Here is a 19,392-nt window from a genome sequence, read left to right on the forward strand (position 1 = left end):
ATAGGCAGCACTAGCAGCCATTTTTTCCAGAACTTGATGCACCCTTATCAATCTATATTAATATGTTTCACCTGCACTGACACATTGTAGCAAACTATGACAACAGGGAGCAGCACCCGATTCCTCCAGCGGGAGGTGACTATTGCAAAACAATGGGGAGACAAAGCGCAGGACAGGGTCTTATCCTCCTTACACCACATGTGCTCACCTGGTTAGGATGAGATTAGACAGATAGCGGCTGCTGCAGATCCACAGAAAATAACGTCTTCAAAGGGAGATTTGTAGTTACAGTTCTGCGCTGCCGCTAAGATGAATTTCAGGAGAGTAAAGTTGATTCACAGTGGTTTTATTCTACGCGTTTCAGGGGTCTCATGCCCCCTTCATCAGGAAATACCACACAGAACATTCAGGCATCACAGGTATAAATAGTTTCGCTAGGTTACAAAAAAAGGCACCATCAGGTCAGAAGACTCTGTGTCAAAGTTCAATGATAACAAACAATTAACAATTCAAACGATTAGAGAGGTATAAAATGAAAATACAATGACTTCTTATATATTTCTAGACAATAGTTGCAAATTTGCAACATTTAGGAGGTTGGGAGCTTGTTGGAGAAAATCAGACATGTATCTCTCATGTTGGGCTTGTTCTATTGGAATACACCGACCATCCTCCTCCTGCCGATCCTGTACTAGACCTACAAGGGTCAGTCGGATTCAGAATATCTCCCCACAGTCTCCGGACCTTGGACACTGTTTCCCTCAGGCTCCCCCACCCCCCACTTCTCCCCCCCCCCACTTGCCCCCCCCCCCCTTCCCCTATCTCCCCCCCCACTTCCCCCATCTCCCACTTTTGTTAGTTCGCATGATTGCGTCTTAGCTATTTACATGCATTACTGTACGGATTACATTTAAAGCTTTATTTTGATAGTTTTCTTATTATCTTATATATATAAATCGAAAATTTTCAATAAAAATTTATTGAGTAAAAAAAAAAATCGCAGCAATGTCGCATCCTCCGCCTTTGTGACCTGGGGACTCTCCCGATTGTCACATGGCTTCTCCACATTTCTACACCCATCCTGGCTTACACGTATCCGGCAGAGCTAAAACAGCGAGGCTAGAACTTGCCCCACAGGCGACTCCTTAGCGGCCATTTTCCTGGAGTCTCTTCCCGCTTTGTTCTATGGACTGTCTTCACTAGAAGGAGACCGGAGGGCAGACTGTCTCTATCGCTCTAGTGTTCGGCTGATTAGCATAGTGACGTCTCCCAGCCAATCAGGTGCAGGGGAGGGCGGGGTCTGCCGGTTTTGGGCGGGGCTGTGCTGGCGGCCGCTTCCTGTCCTTCACAGGCCGCTCAGGTGTCACAGACCGGGGATGGGCGCGGCGGCGGCGGCTGTGTGTCCGGGCACCGTGTGAGGCGAGAGCACCCGAGGTACTGACACGTGATATATCGGGGGAGCTGTGATGTCACGATATCAGACACAGACATGAGACTGAGTGCGGTTTCTGTGCGATAATATTGGACACTCCTTTACTCCGGCATCACCTGCTCCCAGTCCGGAGTATCGGGCGGGTCTAGGACGATGCGCCGTTAATTTGTTTTTACTGTGAAATTGACCAAACCTTAGAAATGTCCCCGGGACAGATGACATTCTGCCGTAAATAAACGTCCTCTGACGGTGCCGGGTGTCGGGGTCACTGAGGGCTGTCGGTCCTGGTGGAGGGGCGCACGGTGCAGAGATCTGGGTCAGTGCGACCCTGTAAATGGGGGAGAGGGTCGCGAATGTCCCTCCCCCAGTACCAGAGACGCCACCAAGAATCCCCCCGTAATCCGGCATCTGATAGAGCAGAGCCCCGGCCTCCCACCACATTCCGTGCCCCCCATATACGGTGACGGCTGCGGCCACTGATCGGGGACCCTGGTGTCAGAACCGGACCCCACAGATCAGGGAGGACGTAATGCCCCCATATAACCCTGAGGGTCACCGTGCGGCCATAACTCCAGCCTGGGACCCTCCGTCTGTTGCGATCTCCAGCTCTGCAGGCTGGCTGGGCCTGCTGGGAGTTGTAGTTCCCCAGCAGCTGTAATAGATGTGCATCGGGCTCAGGGTTCATCACGATTTATGACCATGAAGGAGACGTCTCCTGGTGACGGGCGAGACACAGACCCCGCTGTGCCTACGTATAGGCGCCCCCTCACACAGATACCCGGCCGGCGAGGTCTGTGAGCCGCTGAGGGGTCCGCTGGACCTATGGCTCCCTGCCAATACAATCATCGGGGGTCTGCAGCAGAAGTGACAGGACATGCTGAGAGTTGTGGTGCCACAGCAGCATGCTGCCTCTTCTGGTCTCCATGAGCGTGAACGTTGTTCATATAGGGGGGATAAAGGGGTCCCCCGTTGTAACAAACCTTCTGTATCTAGCACTTTCCAGCACATTTATTACGGACCCTCATTGTTTAAAGGGGCGATCTAGTGCCATATCTTCTTTTCTGACAGACCCCCTGTATGTACATAAAATGAAAACACTATTTGTCTGCCGCCCCCCTCTGTACCTCTGCGGGGGTCTACGTGGATCTCCGAGCTTTCCCCTCCTGTGACCTTGTGTCCAATGCTGCAGCCAGTGATTAGCTGCAGTGGTCACAAGTACATACAGTGGGAATCAGTAGCTGGTGGGTTATCGGATGACGCCACGGTCAGACACGCGGAGCTTTATTACCCCTGTAAGGAGCCGCGTGTGATCACTGCATGACCAAAGCCGGTGGAAGGTTCCTACTGAATGACAGCAAGCAGAGATCCTGAAAGTCCTGATAGATTTATATCAAGTGTAACATTTACAGAGAATAACTTTAGTTTCTGGACTCTGAGCCCCATGGATACATTGTGTTATAGTCAGAGACCCGGGAGGTCGCCCCCTGGTGGCAGGATCGCCATCATTTCCCATTAGAACTACCTGTCCCTCCTGTCGCTCCTCTTGTCCGCTGTTCTGTTTCCTGATACATTGTTTCACTCCGTCTACTTCTGCTGATAGGGGTTAACGGTTCGGCTGTGTTGGCTCGGCGTGGCGTCCGCGCGGTGTGACGGCTGGTCAGTATACGTGTGCCGTGTGCAGAAATCTTCACCACATTGTCTGCAAATCGTAATCGTCGTGTTTCCCTTCTGCAGCGAGATGTCCCTGCTGTTCGCCCGACCAACAATTAAAATCTCCAGCAAGAAGAAGGATAAGAGATACATGGCTGAGGTCAACGCCTCCCCCCTCAAGCACTTCGTCACCGCCAAGAAGAAGATCAATGGAATCTTCGATCAGCTCGGGGCCTACATCCAGGAAAGCTTCAGCTTCCTGGAGGGTGAGAAAGCATGAAATGTGGATGCAGGATCGTATGCAGCTTCGGGTGTGACTGGAGGACGAGATGTCATGTCTGGAGAAGGGAACTCCAGGGATTCTGTGAGATTGCATTATAGCAGGGAATGGCTGACACCAGAGAACAATAGCTGTTATGACTTGTAGTATGGAATGGCTGACAACAGAGGACAATAGCTGTTATGACTTGTAGTATGGAATGGCTGACAACAGAGGACAATAGCTGTTATGACTTGTAGTATGGAATGGCTGACAACAGAGGACAATAGCTGTTATGACTTGTAGTATGGAATGGCTGACAACAGAGGACAATAGCTGTTATGACTTGTAGTACGGAATAGCTGACAACAGAGGACAATAGCTGTTATGACTTGTAGTACGGAATGGCTGATAACACAGGACAATAGCTGTTATGAGTTACACTGTGGAATGGCTGACAACAGAGGACAATAGCTGTTATGACTTGTAGTACGGAATGGCTGATAACACAGGACAATAGCTGTTATGACTTGTAGTACGGAATAGCTGACAACAGAGGACAATAGCTGTTATGACTTGTAGTACGGAATGGCTGACAACAGAGGACAATAGCTGTTATGACTTGTAGTACGGAATGGCTGACAACAGAGGACAATAGCTGTTATGACTTGTAGTATGGAATGGCTGACAACAGAGGACAATAGCTGTTATGACTTGTAGTATGGAATGGCTGACAACAGAGGACAATAGCTGTTATGACTTGTAGTACGGAATAGCTGACAACAGAGGACAATAGCTGTTATGACTTGTAGTACGGAATGGCTGACAACAGAGGACAATAGCTGTTATGACTTGTAGTATGGAATGGCTGACAACAGAGGACAATAGCTGTTATGACTTGTAGTATGGAATGGCTGACAACAGAGGACAATAGCTGTTATGACTTGTAGTATGGAATGGCTGACAACAGAGGACAATAGCTGTTATGACTTGTAGTACGGAATGGCTGACAACACAGGACAATAGCTGTTATGAGTTTCACTGTGGAATGGCTGACAACAGAGGACAATAGCTCTCATTATGTAACCTGTTTGCTGGCTATTTAGAAACCTACCAGAATGCAGAGCTGGATCCGGTGGTCTCGGAGGAGCAGGTCCTGGAGGTGAAGGGCTATCTCACCAATGTGAAGGGCATCAGCGAGGTGCTGGCCAGGCGGCACATGAAGGTGGCCTTTTTTGGCAGGTAGGGGGCGCCTGTCGCCGCTGGAGAAATGTATATGTTAGGAAATAACTTGTAATTCTTCAGGAGGCGGCTGTTTCACAGCCTCTTACAACCTTCTCGTGTCGCTCCTCTATACACATATATATATAACTGTGTGCGCACTTGGATGGCGGCGAGGATCCCCCCTGCATCGTCTCATGTTCATCTTCTTCCTGCTCCAGGACCAGCAATGGGAAGAGCACGGTGATTAACGCCATGCTGTGGGACAAGGTCCTGCCGTCCGGGATCGGCCACACCACCAACTGCTTCCTGCGAGTGGAGGGGACTGACGGGAACGAGTCGTATCTCCTGACTGACGGGTCCGAGGAGAAGAAAAGCGTCAAGGTGACCCCCGCACCCGCCATGCTGCCTGTGTCCCATAGGGGGCAGCAGTGCCGGTGCCGAATCATCCCCACATCTCTGCTTCTTGTCCTTATCAGCGCTGTGAACATTTTATGGACATTTGCTGTTTGGTTTCCTCCGGCGCTTTTTGCAGATCTGTCCAGCCAGCTCCTCTGTCTTCCACTCATTGACAGCAAGCAGATGGTAAAACTTGCAGTGAGTTGTTTTTAAAGGGGTTCTCCGGCGCCGCTCGCTTATGTATCAGAAGATGTGAGGGAGTTCTAGATACTTGCCCGGATTCCAGCACATTCTCCAAGGATCTTACACACAAGTATATGGAGTCACGCTGTCATCAGTGCGGTTCAGGCCGTCACCAGAGAACCCCTTTAACTCATGACTGCAATGACCTTTTAGATGTACAGGATTCCTGAGCAGCGCCACACCTGTGCACTGGTTGTGTTTGGTACTGCAGCTCATCTTCATTGAAGTGAATAGTGCTGAGCTGCAGTACCCCACACGACCTGTAGACTAGTTTGGCGCTCTTTTTTTTTTTTTTTTTTTAGAAGAGCTAATCTTGTCCCGCCCCATAAGTTGTTGCACCACATCCGTATCTACGCAGACATCCGTCCATTCATCCTCGCTTTCCCCTTCTCTGCAGACGGTGATGCAGCTCGCTCACGCTCTTCATCAGGACGACCTGCTGGACTCGGGCTCCATGGTCAGCGTTATGTGGCCCAATGCCAAATGCCCCCTGCTGAAGGACGACCTGGTGCTGATGGACAGGTAGAGACCACCGACCATGTGCGGACCACCCACACTGAGGCGCTGCGCAGTACAGCAGCGATTGGTGGTATTGGGGGCTCTGGTGTCTCCGGCGATCGCTCTCCTGTATCAGACTTTGTCTCTGGAACCATTGGACGGAGCTGTCATTTATTAGATCTTTGTTACTAGTGAATGCCGCCATCACACGGCGCCGCTCTACCGCCCTCACCCTGCACCCTGGCAGCGCAGCTCTGTAACTCGCCATATTGTCTGTTTGCAGCCCCGGCATTGATGTCACCACTGAGCTGGACAGCTGGATCGATAAGTTCTGCCTCGATGCCGATGTGTTTGTCTTGGTGGCGAATTCTGAGTCCACCCTCATGCAGACAGTGAGTGCTGGTCGTGTCCCCTTCTCTGTGATCACCTTGTATAATGGCTCCTCCACCATACTTTACATTACCGCATCGTCTCTCCCATCATAGGAGAAGCAGTTTTTCCACAAAGTGAATGAACGTCTGTCCCGACCAAACATCTTTATCCTGAACAACCGGTGGGATGCGTCTGCCTCAGAACCGGAATATATGGACGAGGTGAGGAGGACGTGGGCTTCCCTGTAACATTTTATCTGCTTCTTGGAAAACTAGATGATAAAAATATAGTCACTAATATAGAATATCACTACATTACTGATCCTGAGTTACATTCTGTATTATACCCCAGTGCTGCACTCACTATTCTGCTGGTGCAGTCACTGTGTACATACATTACATTACTGATCCTGAGTTACCTCCTGTATTATACTCCAGAGCTGCACTCACTATTCTGCTGGTGCAGTCACTGTGTACATACATTACATTACTGATCCTGATTTACACTCTGTATTATACTCCAGAGCTGCACTCACTATTCTGCTGGTGCAGTCACTGTGTACATACATTACATTACTGATCCTGAGTTACATCCTGTATTATACTCCAGAGCTGCACTCACTATTCTGCTGGTGCAGTCACTGTGTACATACATTACATTACTGATCCTGAGTTACATCCTGTATTATACTCCAGAGCTGCACTCACTATTCTGCTGGTGCAGTCACTGTGTACATACATTACATTACTGATCCTGAGTTACCTCCTGTATTATACTCCAGAGCTGCACTCACTATTCTGCTGGTGCAGTCACTGTGTACATACATTACATTACTGATCCTGATTTACATTCTGTATTATACTCCAGAGCTGCACTCACTATTCTGCTGGTGCAGTCACTGTGTACATACATTACATTACTGATCCTGAGTTACATCCTGTATTATACTCCAGAGCTGCACTCACTATTCTGCTGGTGCAGTCACTGTGTACATACATTACATTACTGATCCTGATTTACACTCTGTATTATACTCCAGAGCTGCACTCACTATTCTGCTGGTGCAGTCACTGTGTACATACATTACTGATCCTGAGTTACATCCTGTATTATACTCCAGAGCTGCACTCACTATTCTGCTGGTGCAGTCACTGTGTACATACATTACATTACTGATCCTGAGTTACCTCCTGTATTATACTCCAGAGCTGCACTCACTATTCTGCTGGTGCAGTCACTGTGTACATACATTACATTACTGATCCTGAGTTACCTCCTGTATTATACTCCAGAGCTGCACTCACTATTCTGCTGGTGCAGTCACTGTGTACATACATTACATTACTGATCCTGAGTTACATCCTGTATTATACTCCAGAGCTGCACTCACTATTCTGCTGGTGCAGTCACTGTGTACATACATTACATTACTGATCCTGAGTTACCTCCTGTATTATACTCCAGAGCTGCACTCACTATTCTGCTGGTGCAGTCACTGTGTACATACATTACATTACTGATCCTGAGTTACCTCCTGTATTATACTCCAGAGCTGCACTCACTATTCTGCTGGTGCAGTCACTGTGTACATACATTACATTACTGATCCTGAGTTACATCCTGTATTATACTCCAGAGCTGCACTCACTATTCTGCTGGTGCAGTCACTGTGTACATAGATTACATTACTGATCCTGAGTTACATCCTGTATTATACCCCAGAGCTGCACTCACTATTCTGCTGGTGCAGTCACTGTGTACATACATTACTGATCCTGAGTTACATCCTGTATTATACTCCAGAGCTGCACTCACTATTCTGCTGGTGAAGCTGTACACTTAGGTGCAGCGCATTGTCACAGTTATGTAATGGGGTGTATTTGGATTCCTTGGGGTCTCTGTGTTTCCTGTCCTCTCTGCCCCATGTCTGGGATAGATAAAATACCTCTGCTCGGTGTCATCCGTGTGTCGGCTACAAACAGGAAATCGATCTGTAATCTGACATTGTTTAGACTAGAAACCCCCTTTCTGATTAGTGGGGGTCCGATCACTGGAAAGAAGGGGGTCACCTACTGGTAGAACCCGCGGCCATTTTTCTGCCGTCTCCTGCTGATATTACCGTGCTCCTTTCTCCGCAGGTTCGCCGGCAGCACATGGAGCGCTGCACCAGTTTCTTGGTGGATGAGCTCGGAGTCTTGGATCGAACCCAGGCAGGAGATCGCATTTTCTTTGTGTCTGCCAAGGAAGTTCTTAACGCCCGGATACAGAAAGCTCAGGGAATGCCCGAAGGAGGTACCGGAACCTGCGCCAGCGACCGTCCGCTCACAGGGGAAGCGGAAAACAAATCCTACTGTGTTCAGTTTTGCTCATCGGATGTTTCAGGACTACAACTCCCAGTATGCAATGGCAGCCGTAAGAGTTGTAGTTCTGAATCAGGTAGAGAGCCACAGATTGGAGACAGTGGTCAAGTTAATGAAAAATAGAAAACAGAATTCTGTAAATTTAAAGGGGTTGTCTGGATTTCAAAACTCATTCTCATATACCTTTAATAGATGGGGGCTTCATTGCTTGACGAGAGTGGAGAATGTTGAGGGCGAGCGTCACATCCCTCCTGTATGTGAATGTAATAGATCTCCTCCAGTTGCCAGGATCCTCCCAGATCACTGCTGATCACTGGGGATCCTGATAGTGAGACACTTTGTAACCACTTTATTCACGCAGGGCCTTTTCTAACAAGTTGAGATGATTTTTCTGTAGACTGACTCCTTTTTTTTATCTATTTCTTGCCTCTAGGTGGCGCTTTAGCTGAAGGTTTTCAAGGGAGGATGTTTGAGTTCCAGAACTTTGAGAGGAGATTTGAGGTATGACATTACAGGCTCGGGGGTCGGTTCCCGTCCTCCCCCTTAGGTATTGCCGGGCTCGGTGGCTGCGCACTGGAAACCCACCGCTGGGAATCGCACCTTATCTGTTTTCCAAGCCGTAAAGACTTTTTCTGGCTGGGGCAAGTTGTCTCCAAGCACTGAAGCATGCCGCATCTTAATCGTTGTAGCACACACACTGTCAGGATTCAGCTCTGCTTGTTGCTCAGAATTTTGCATTGGCTTTTAGAATCTTTGGTTCCTTAAGGTGAATGCCATGAAATATTTCTATAAGATTGCTCCCTGTTACTCCGGCAGGAATGCATCTCTCAGTCGGCGGTAAAGACAAAGTTTGAGCAGCATACGATGCGAGCCAAGCACATAGCGGAGGTCCTGCGTCAGATCATGGAGTCGGTGCACGTGGCGGCCCAGGAGCAGAGGTGCGAGTGCGGCATAGGACCACCTGCGAGGGGTCTCCACCACAGTCCCCTTGTGGCATTTCTGTCATATACGTACTGTATATCCTCCGCAGGGTTTATTGCCTGGAAAAGCGCGAGATGTTCAGGGACCGACTGGAATTCATCGAGAAGCAGCTGGAACTCCTGACGGAGGATTACAGGATGAAAATCAAGCAGATCACGGACGAGGTGGAGCGACAGGTGAGAAAGTGAATCGTAAGGGGTGTAACTGAGGAGGGATGGCTGACACGCCGGGTACAGCGACAGGTGAGATAGCGACTCATGTACGGGGTGTAAATGAGGAGGGATGGCTGACACCCCGGGTGGAGCAACAGGTGAGATAGCGACTCATGTACGGGGTGTAACTGAGGAGGGATGGCTGACACGCCGGGTAGAGTGACAGGTGAGATAGCGACTCATGTACGGGGTGTAAATGAGGAGGGATGGCTGACACCCCGGGTGGAGCGACAGGTGAGAGTGACTCATGTACGGGGTGTAAATGAGGAGGGATGGCTGACACCCCGGGTGGAGCGGCAGGTGAGAGTGACTCATGTATGGGGTGTAAATGAGGAGGGATGGCTGACACCCCGGGTGGAGCGACAGGTGAGAGTTACTCATGTACGGGGTGTAAATGAGGAGGGATGGCTGACACCCCGGGAGGAGCGGCAGGTGAGAGTGACTCATGTATGGGGTGTAAATGAGGAGGGATGGCTGACACCCCGGGTGGAGCGACAGGTGAGAGTGACTCATGTACGGCGTGTAAATGAGGAGGGATGGCTGACACCCCGGGTGGAGCGGCAGGTGAGAGTGACTCATGTATGGGCTGTAAATGAGGAGGGATGGCTGACACCCCGGGTGGAGCGACAGGTGAGAGTGACTCATGTACGGGGTGTAAATGAGGAGGGATGGCTGACACCCCGGGTGGAGCGGCAGGTGAGAGTGACTCATGTATGGGGTGTAAATGAGGAGGGATGGCTGACACCCCGGGTGGAGCGACAGGTGAGAGTGACTCATGTACGGGGTGTAAATGAGGAGGGATGGCTGACACCCCGGGTGGAGCGGCAGGTGAGAGTGACTCATGTATGGGGTGTAAATGAGGAGGGATGGCTGACACCCCGGGTGGAGCGGCAGGTGAGAGTGCGACTCATGTACGGGGTTTAAATGAGGAGGGATGGCTGACACCCCAGGTGGAGCGACAGGTGAGAGTGCGATTCATGTACGGGGTTTAAATGAGGATGTGTAATATCTTGGCTGTTTCAGGTGTCGAACGCCATGGCTGAGGAGATCCGCCGCCTCTCTGTGCTGGTAGACGACTTCCAGATGGAGTTTCATCCATCCTCTGTTGTCCTTAAAGTTTATAAAAACGTAAGAAACTTTGATTTCCGAGGTCCTTGTCCCGGAGTCTCTGTCGTCTTGTTACAAATGCTTCTTCTCTCATCCCCCCCCCCCAGGAGCTGCATCGCCACATAGAGGAAGGGCTGGGCAGGAACCTGTCTGATCGCTGCTCCAGCACCATCTCTGTGTCCCTGCAGACCACGCAGCAGGAGATGATTGGTAAGAAAACACCTCGATTAAATCTCCCACCGTTTTATGTGCACAGCTCCTATGCAAAATGATGTGTGGGAGTGCGCGGCACTGGAGAATCCATGTAAGGCTAAGTGGCTTCTCATCCCTCTCTGTGTAGATGGGCTGTTCCCTCTTCTCCCATCCCCCGCACGTTCCCAGATCGACTTGTTGGTTCCCCGCCAGAGCTTCAGTCTCAGCTACGACCTGAGCTGTGATAAACTTTGCGCCGACTTCCAAGAAGACGTCCAGTTTCACTTCTCTCTCGGGTGGACGATGCTTGTGAACAGGTTCCTAGGACCCAAGAACGGCCGCAGAGCGCTGATGCCCTACAACGACCAGGTGGGTGACGCGGCCATCACAGGTCATTGTGCGGTTTGCAGCTTTTTATCGGTTTTAAATCTTATGTGTCACCACTGTCTCCAGATACCACGTGCAATGACCCCGGTGAATCCCAGCATGCCCCCAATGCAGCAGGGCGCCATGACTCAGGAGGAACTGATGGTGTCGATGGTGACCGGATTGGCTTCTTTGACCTCCCGAACATCCATGGGTATTCTGGTGGTGGGAGGAGTGGTGAGTGCTCGGGGGTTGGGGCCATAGTGATGCATGGAGCGTTTCATCCTCCCTTACATGATGCGGCCTCCTCTTATCCCAGGTCTGGAAGGCCGTGGGCTGGCGGCTCATCGCCTTGTCTTTTGGCCTTTACGGACTCCTCTACGTATATGAGCGCCTCACATGGACCACGAAAGCGAAGGAAAGGGCCTTCAAGCGGCAATTTGTGGACTACGCAGCTGAGAAACTGCAGCTAATTGTCAGCTACACCGGCTCCAACTGCAGCCACCAAGTGCAACAGTGAGTGAGACGCATCCGTGCAGAGCTGCAGCCACCAATGTCTCCTCCCCGCCACCAATGTCTCCTCCCCGCCACCGATGTCTCCTCCCCGCCACCGATGTCTCCTCCCCGCCACCGATGTCTCCTCTCCGCCACCGATGTCTCCTCTCCGCCACCGATGTCCCCTCCACCGATGTCCCCTCCCCCCCCTCCCAGCTGTCATAACCTGCTGTCCTCGCCCCTCACCACCCTTCCTTCCCACCACCCGACTGTCTTTACTTTTCTTACCCCCCCCCCCCACACTTCCTCTCGCTGGCTGTCGGGACCTGCTCCTTCCCATCCCCTCCAGGCTGTCATGACCTGCTGCCCCAGCATGTATTTTTTGGCCCCAGACAGGACCTCGCCTCTGTGCCAATATTGTAGTGCATAGTCCTAATCATGTCTTGTGCAGTTTCTGTGCAGCTGTACCCTGTGGACGATTACTAGTCTCTTCTCTATATACTTTCAGGGAGCTCTCCGGGACATTCTCCCACTTGTGTCAGCAGGTGGACGTCACCAGAGAAAACCTAGAGCAAGACATCGCTGCGCTGAATAAAAAGATCGAGGTCCTGGAGAGTCTGCAGAGCCGAGCCAAGTTATTAAGGTAAAATGATCACATTGCATCTGCTGTTGCCACCACTAGAGGGCGACCTGTACACGGCTATTACTCCCATTGGCTTGCATACAAATCTGCCACCTAGTGGCTGCAGTAGGTAACACATTTTCACACGTTTTGTAAAGAGCGAGATTGTGTTATATAATGATTCATTTATAACTCAAATGATAAATTATAGGAAATTGTGTTCTTGTTTTTTTTTTTCCCCCCAGAAATAAAGCTGGCTGGTTGGACAGCGAACTCAATATGTTCACGCACCAGTACTTGGAGCAGAGCTGATGGGGCCACGATACTGTAGCGCCAGCGAATGGGAATTTCTATAACCACTTTCTCCGTAGAGTCACGTGTCGCGACCTCTCCTCCACCACTACATGCTCAGACGTGACCTACCTTCTAATGCGCATAGTTTACATGAACTGTCCGGGACTTCTGTACTCTCTGATCACTGCCATCTCTGGGCTCACAAATCGTACGCAGCTTCTCATCACGCTATACTGCTGCAAAGGATGCTGGGATAGTAACGAAGACCCCAAAGATGCCAGAAAATGCAACTGTGCCCAAAATGTCATGAGACACCGGACAGCTGACATGAAGGACTTGAGTATTCGGTTGTCCCGTTTCCCTGCTGCTTCTGACCTGACGTTTCACCAATTTTAGAGATTCTGGTTCAAGAAGGAAGAAGTAATTAGTGTTTGTTCTGTGGATTATTAATATTGATCCGGATCACAGGCTGAACCTACATTTAAGAGGTCTCCATTAGTATAAAGGAAACGATTATGTAATTAAACACATTTTTTTTTTTTCCCAAGATCTCTGCTTACTTATAGTGACTGGAAACATTTATATGAACTTGCAACTGATAAACTCATCCTGACCAAAAGCGCATCTCACCGTTGTGAGTTTGCTACAATTGTGTCCTGAATTTTAGGTCAGGACATGTACTCAGTCCCTTTTGCTGCCAGCAAGCAGAGATGTTGCCAATTGTGAGGAATTTTAAATGCTAAGTTTATTAGAAAGTTGCAAAACTTTTCATTATAGAATCATTCAGATTAATTTCCATAAAACCTGCAAGAATCAGAAAGTTCCCCACGTCCATAAAATTATTCATCCAGTTTGGACAACCCCAGATCAGTGGCCTCGTCCCCCCCAGCAGCTCGATGCCTTTCGGGGGTCCTGCTGCTTCTCGGGTCACTGAATATTTCCGCTGCAGTCTGATGGAGTGGGGTCGTCCTTTGCAGGGCTCTGGTCTGGCGGCCATGGACTATGGAATATGAGGCTGGATATAACCCTTTGTCCTCTCCACACTGAGTTTCGGTCGCCCTGTGTGTATTGGACCCAGTCTTATTTTTCGGTAGACCAAGAATAGGAAGAGTTTGACTCGTACGTGCAAGTGTAGGAATAATAGCGATCCTGCATGTTATATGAAAGGAATCTAGATTATAGGTGATGCTGAGATTAGCGGAAACTCGTGCACTGATCCCCCCCCCCCCCCCCCCCCCGTCCTCGTGATCCCCACTCATATCCCTGTGTGATGTCAGATTATTTATGTCTTGTCTGTGGCATTAGAGCCAATCTGTAAATATATAAAATGAGAATGTTTTGAGTTAATGCACATTGGTGCGGCTGGGTTTACTTTTTACCTTTTTCAGATGCGCCTTTTGCAAAAATAAAAATCCCAACAGGCTCTGACGGCGTGCAGACTGGCTGGAGATCACTGGTATTCATTATCCTATCTAACGAGATGTGGCTTGATTATTATTGCCCCAGTGTTATGTCGTTTTCCAGCTTAATAATAAAAAGAGCGAGCGGATTCAGAATTTGTCCATTTACTAGACACATTTCCCTTATTCTAAAGCCCCTTCCTCCTATATTAATCATAACTGTAATACTGTCATTGTCCACCTGGGGGCGAGGCTGAGATTATTCCCAGCAGCAGTAAAAATACATCATATATCGGTCATCTCGGGTGTGAGACCCCTGTAAGCACGTTCTGATTGGTGGTTTATGCCGTGTCTAATAACACTGAGATGAATTCTGGGCACCGCCCCCCTCACTGATTCCCCCCTTCTCACTGATCCCCCCCCCTCTCTACTCACTGATCCCCTCTCCTCACTGATTCCCCCCCTCTCCTCACTGATCCCCCCCCCTCCTCACTGATTCCCCCCCTCTCCTCACTGATCCACCCCCTCTCCTCACTGATCCCCCCCCCTCCTCACTGATCCACCCCCTCCTCACTGATCCACCCCCTCTCCTCACTGATCCACCCCCTCTCCTCACTGATCCACCCCCTCTCCTCACTGATCCACCCCCTCTGCTCACTGATCCCCCCCCCTCCTCACTGATCCACCCCCTCCTCACTGATCCACCCCCTCTCCTCACTCATCCACCCCCCCTCCTCACTGATTCCCCCCTTCTCACTGATTCCACCCCCTCTCCTCAGTGATCCACCCCCCTCTCCTCACTCATCCACCCCCTCTCCTCACTCATCCACCCCCCTCTCCTCACTCATCCACCCCCCTCTCCTCACTCATCCACCCCCCTCTCCTCACTCATCCACCCCCCTCTCCTCACTCATCCACCCTCCTCACTGATCCACCCCCCTCTCCTCACTGATCCACCCCCCTCTCCTCACTGATCCACCCCCTCTCCTCACTGATCCACCCCCTCTCCTCACTGATCCACCCCCTCTCCTCACTCATCCACCCCCCTCTCCTCACTCATCCACCCCCCTCTCCTCACTCATCCACCCCCCTCTCCTCACTCATCCACCCCCCTCTCCTCACTCATCCACCCCCCTCTCCTCACTCATCCACCCTCCTCACTGATCCACCCCCCTCTCCTCACTGATCCACCCTCCTCACTGATCCACCCCCTCTCCTCACTGATCCACCCCCCTCTCCTCACTCATCCACCCCCTCTCCTCACTCATCCACCCCCCTCTCCTCACTCATCCACCCCCCTCTCCTCACTGATCCCCCCCTCTCCTCACTGATCCCCCCTCTCCTCACTGATCCCCCCCTCTCCTCACTGATCCCCCCCTCTCCTCACTCATCCACCCCCCTCTCCTCACTGATCCCCCCCTCTCCTCACTCATCCACCCCCTCTCCTCACTGATCCCCCCCCTCTCCTCACTCATCCACCCCCTCTCCTCACTCATCCACCCCCCTCTCCTCACTCATCCACCCCCCTCTCCTCACTGATCCCCCCCCCTCTCCTCACTGATCCCCCCCCCTCTCCTCACTCATCCACACCCCTCTCCTCACTGATCCCCCCCTCTCCTCACTGATCCACCCCCTCTCCTCACTGATCCACCCCCTCTCCTCACTGATCCACCCCCTCTCCTCACTGATCCACCCCCTCTGCTCACTGATCCCCCCCCTCCTCACTGATCCACCCCCTCTCCTCACTCATCCACCCCCCCTCCTCACTGATTCCCCCCTTCTCACTGATTCCCCCCTTCTCACTGATTCCACCCCCCTCTCCTCACTCATCCACCCCCCTCTCCTCACTCATCCACCCCCTCTCCTCACTCATCCACCCCCCTCTCCTCACTCATCCACCCCCCTCTCCTCACTCATCCACCCCCCTCTCCTCACTCATCCACCCCCCTCTCCTCACTCATCCACCCTCCTCACTGATCCACCCCCCTCTCCTCACTGATCCACCCCCCTCTCCTCACTGATCCACCCCCTCTCCTCACTGATCCACCCCCTCTCCTCACTGATCCACCCCCCTCTCCTCACTCATCCACCCCCTCTCCTCACTCATCCACCCCCCTCTCCTCACTCATCCACCCCCCTCTCCTCACTGATCCCCCCCTCTCCTCACTGATCCCCCCCTCTCCTCACTCATCCACCCCTCTCCTCACTCATCCACCCCCCTCTCCTCACTGATCCCCCCCCTCTCCTCACTCATCCACCCCCTCTCCTCACTGATCCCCCCCCTCTCCTCACTCATCCACCCCCCTCTCCTCACTGATTCCCCCCCTCTCACTGATCCCCCCCCCTCTCCTCACTGATCCACCCCCCTCTCCTCACTGATCCACCCCCCTCTCCTCATTGATCCACCCCCTCTCCTCACTGATCCACCCCCTCTCCTCACTCATCCACCCCCCTCTCCTCACTCATCCACATCCCTCTCCTCACTCATCCACCTCCCTCTCCTCACTCATCCACCCCCCTCTCCTCACTCATCCACCCCCCTCTCCTCACTGATCCCCCCCCCTCTCCTCACTCATCCACCCCCCTCTCCTCACTGATTCCCCCCCTCTCACTGATCCACCCCCCCCTCTCCTCAATGATCCCCCCCCTTACTGATCCCCCCCCCTCTCCTCCCCATCTTCTTTGTTGCCAAATATGATTTGACTTGAATCGAGAAGCTGCTGATAGAAGACGCCGCGAGCTGAGAAGCACTTTATGTTCTGCTCTTGTGATGATGGCTGATCTACAATGTATTTAATAATGTCACAAGCATGAAAGGCTGTAACCTCCTACATCCCAGAAATAAAACCTTTCCCAAATCCTCGTCTGTGGTATTATATGGGATATACACCAGAATACTGAGTGCAGCTCTGGGGTATAATACAGGATATAACTCACGATCAGTAATGTAATGTATGTACACAGTGACTGCACCAGCAGAATAGTGAGTGCAGCTCTGGAGTATAATACAGGATATAACTCAAGATCAGTAATGTAATGTATGTACACAGTGACTGCACCAGCAGAATAGTGAGTGCAGCTCTGGGGTATAATACAGGATATAACTCAAGATCAGTAATGTAATGTATGTACACAGTGACTGCACCAGCAGAATAGTGAGTGCAGCTCTAGGGTATAATACAGGATGTAACTCAGGATCAGTAATGTATGTACACAGTGACTGCACCAGCAGAATAGTGAGTGCAGCTCTAGGGTATAATACAGGATGTAACTCAGGATCAGTAATGTAATGTATGTACACAGTGACTGCACCAGCAGAATAGTGAGTGTAGCTCTGGAGTATAATACAGGATGTAACTCGGGATCAGTAATGCAATGTATGTACACAGTGACTGCACCAGCAGAATAGTGAGTGCAGCTCTGGGGTATAATACAGGATGTAACTCAGGATCAGTAATGTAATGTATGTACACAGTGACTGCACCAGCAGAATAGTGAGTGTAGCTCTGGAGTATAATACAGGATGTAACTCGGGATCAGTAATGCAATGTATGTACACAGTGACTGCACCAGCAGAATAGTGAGTGCAGCTCTGGAGTATAATACAGGATGTAACTCAGGATCAGAAATGTAATATATGTACACAGTGACTGTACCAGCAGAATAGTGAGTGCAGCTCTGGGGTATAATACAGGATGTAACTCAGGATCAGTAATGTATGTACACAGTGACTGCACCAGCTGAATAGTGAGTGCAGCTCTGGGGTATAATACAGGATGTAACTCAGGATCAGTAATGTATGTACACAGTAACTGCACCAGCAGAATAGTGAGTGCGGCTCTGGGGTATAATACAGGAGGTAACTCAGGATCAGTAATGTAATGTATGTACACAGTGACTGCTCCAGCAGAATAGTGAGTGCAGCTCTGGGGTATAATACAGGATGTAACTCAGGATCAGTAATGTAATGTATGTACACAGTGACTGCACCAGCAGAATAGTGAGTGCAGCTCTGGAGTATAATACAGGATGTAACTCAGGATCAGTAATGTAATGTATGTACACAGTGACTGCACCAGCAGAATAGTGAGTGCAGCTCTGGGGTATAATACAGGATGTAACTCAGGATCAGTAATGTAATGTATGTACACAGTGACTGCACCAGCAGAATAGTGAGTGCAGCTCTGGAGTATAATACAGGATGTAACTCAGGATCAGAAATGTAATGTATGTACACAGTGACTGCACCAGCTGAATAGTGAGTGCAGCTCTGGGGTATAATGCAGGATGTAACTCAGGATCAGTAATGTAATGTATGTACACAGTGACTGCACCAGCTGAATAGTGAGTGCAGCTCTGGAGTATAATACAGGATGTAACTCAGGATCAGAAATGTAATGTATGTACACAGTGACTGCACCAGCTGAATAGTGAGTGCAGCTCTGGGGTATAATACAGGATGTAACTCAGGATCAGTAATGTAATGTATGTACACAGTGACTGCACCAGCTGAATAGTGAGTGCAGCTCTGGGGTATAATACAGGATGTAACTCAGGATCAGTAATGGAATGTATGTACACAGTGACTGCACCAGCAGAATAGTGAGTGCAGCTCTGGGGTATAATACAGGATGTAACTCAGGATCAGTAATGTATGTACACAGTGACTGCACCAGCAGAATAGTGATTGCAGCTCTGGGGTATAATACAGGATGTAACTCAGGATCAGTAATGTATGTACACAGTAACTGCACCAGCAGAATAGTGAGTGCGGCTCTGGGGTATAATACAGGAGGTAACTCAGGATCAGTAATGTAATGTATGTACACAGTGACTGCTCCAGCAGAATAGTGAGTGCAGCTCTGGGGTATAATACAGGATGTAACTCAGGATCAGTAATGTAATGTATGTACACAGTGACTGCACCAGCAGAATAGTGAGTGCAGCTCTGGAGTATAATACAGGATGTAACTCAGGATCAGTAATGTAATGTATGTACACAGTGACTGCACCAACAGAATAGTGAGTGCAGCTCTGGGGTATAATACAGGAGGTAACTCAGGATCAGTAATGTAATGTATGTACACAGTGACTGCACCAGCAGAATAGTGAATACAGCTCTGGAGTATAATACAGGATGTAACTCAGGATCAGTAATGTATGTACACAGTGACTGCACCAGCAGAATAGTGAGTGCAGCTCTGGGGTATAATACAGGATGTAACTCAGGATCAGTAATGTAATGTATGTACACAGTGACTGCTCCAGCAGAATAGTGAGTGCAGCTCT

General features: G+C 50.3%; 1 protein-coding gene across 2 annotated transcripts; it reads left to right on the top strand.

Annotated features, from left to right (window-relative positions):
* Positions 1–1,311: 1,311 nt before the first annotated feature.
* On the top strand, positions 1,312–14,259 carry MFN2 (mitofusin 2). Of its 2 annotated transcripts, XM_069741897.1 has the most exons (19): positions 1,318–1,434; positions 3,033–3,088; positions 3,167–3,348; positions 4,448–4,583; positions 4,784–4,946; positions 5,602–5,726; positions 5,986–6,094; positions 6,188–6,295; positions 8,213–8,366; positions 8,868–8,935; positions 9,251–9,372; positions 9,465–9,591; positions 10,651–10,755; positions 10,842–10,944; positions 11,075–11,295; positions 11,380–11,529; positions 11,612–11,808; positions 12,296–12,430; positions 12,655–14,259. In XM_069741897.1, exons 3-19 carry the CDS (start codon positions 3,171–3,173, stop codon positions 12,719–12,721), a joined length of 2,268 nt encoding a protein of 755 aa, XP_069597998.1. In that variant the 5' UTR covers positions 1,318–1,434; positions 3,033–3,088; positions 3,167–3,170; the 3' UTR covers positions 12,722–14,259. The 2 variants fall into 2 exon arrangements, with proteins under 2 accessions (XP_069597997.1, XP_069597998.1); XM_069741896.1 differs by lacking the exon at positions 3,033–3,088 and having other exon boundaries at positions 1,312–1,434.
* The last annotated feature ends 5,133 nt before the right edge of the window (positions 14,260–19,392 follow it).

The sequence above is a fragment of the Ranitomeya imitator genome, chromosome 10 (genome assembly GCF_032444005.1).
Source record: "Ranitomeya imitator isolate aRanImi1 chromosome 10, aRanImi1.pri, whole genome shotgun sequence".
Taxonomy (NCBI): domain Eukaryota; kingdom Metazoa; phylum Chordata; class Amphibia; order Anura; family Dendrobatidae; genus Ranitomeya; species Ranitomeya imitator.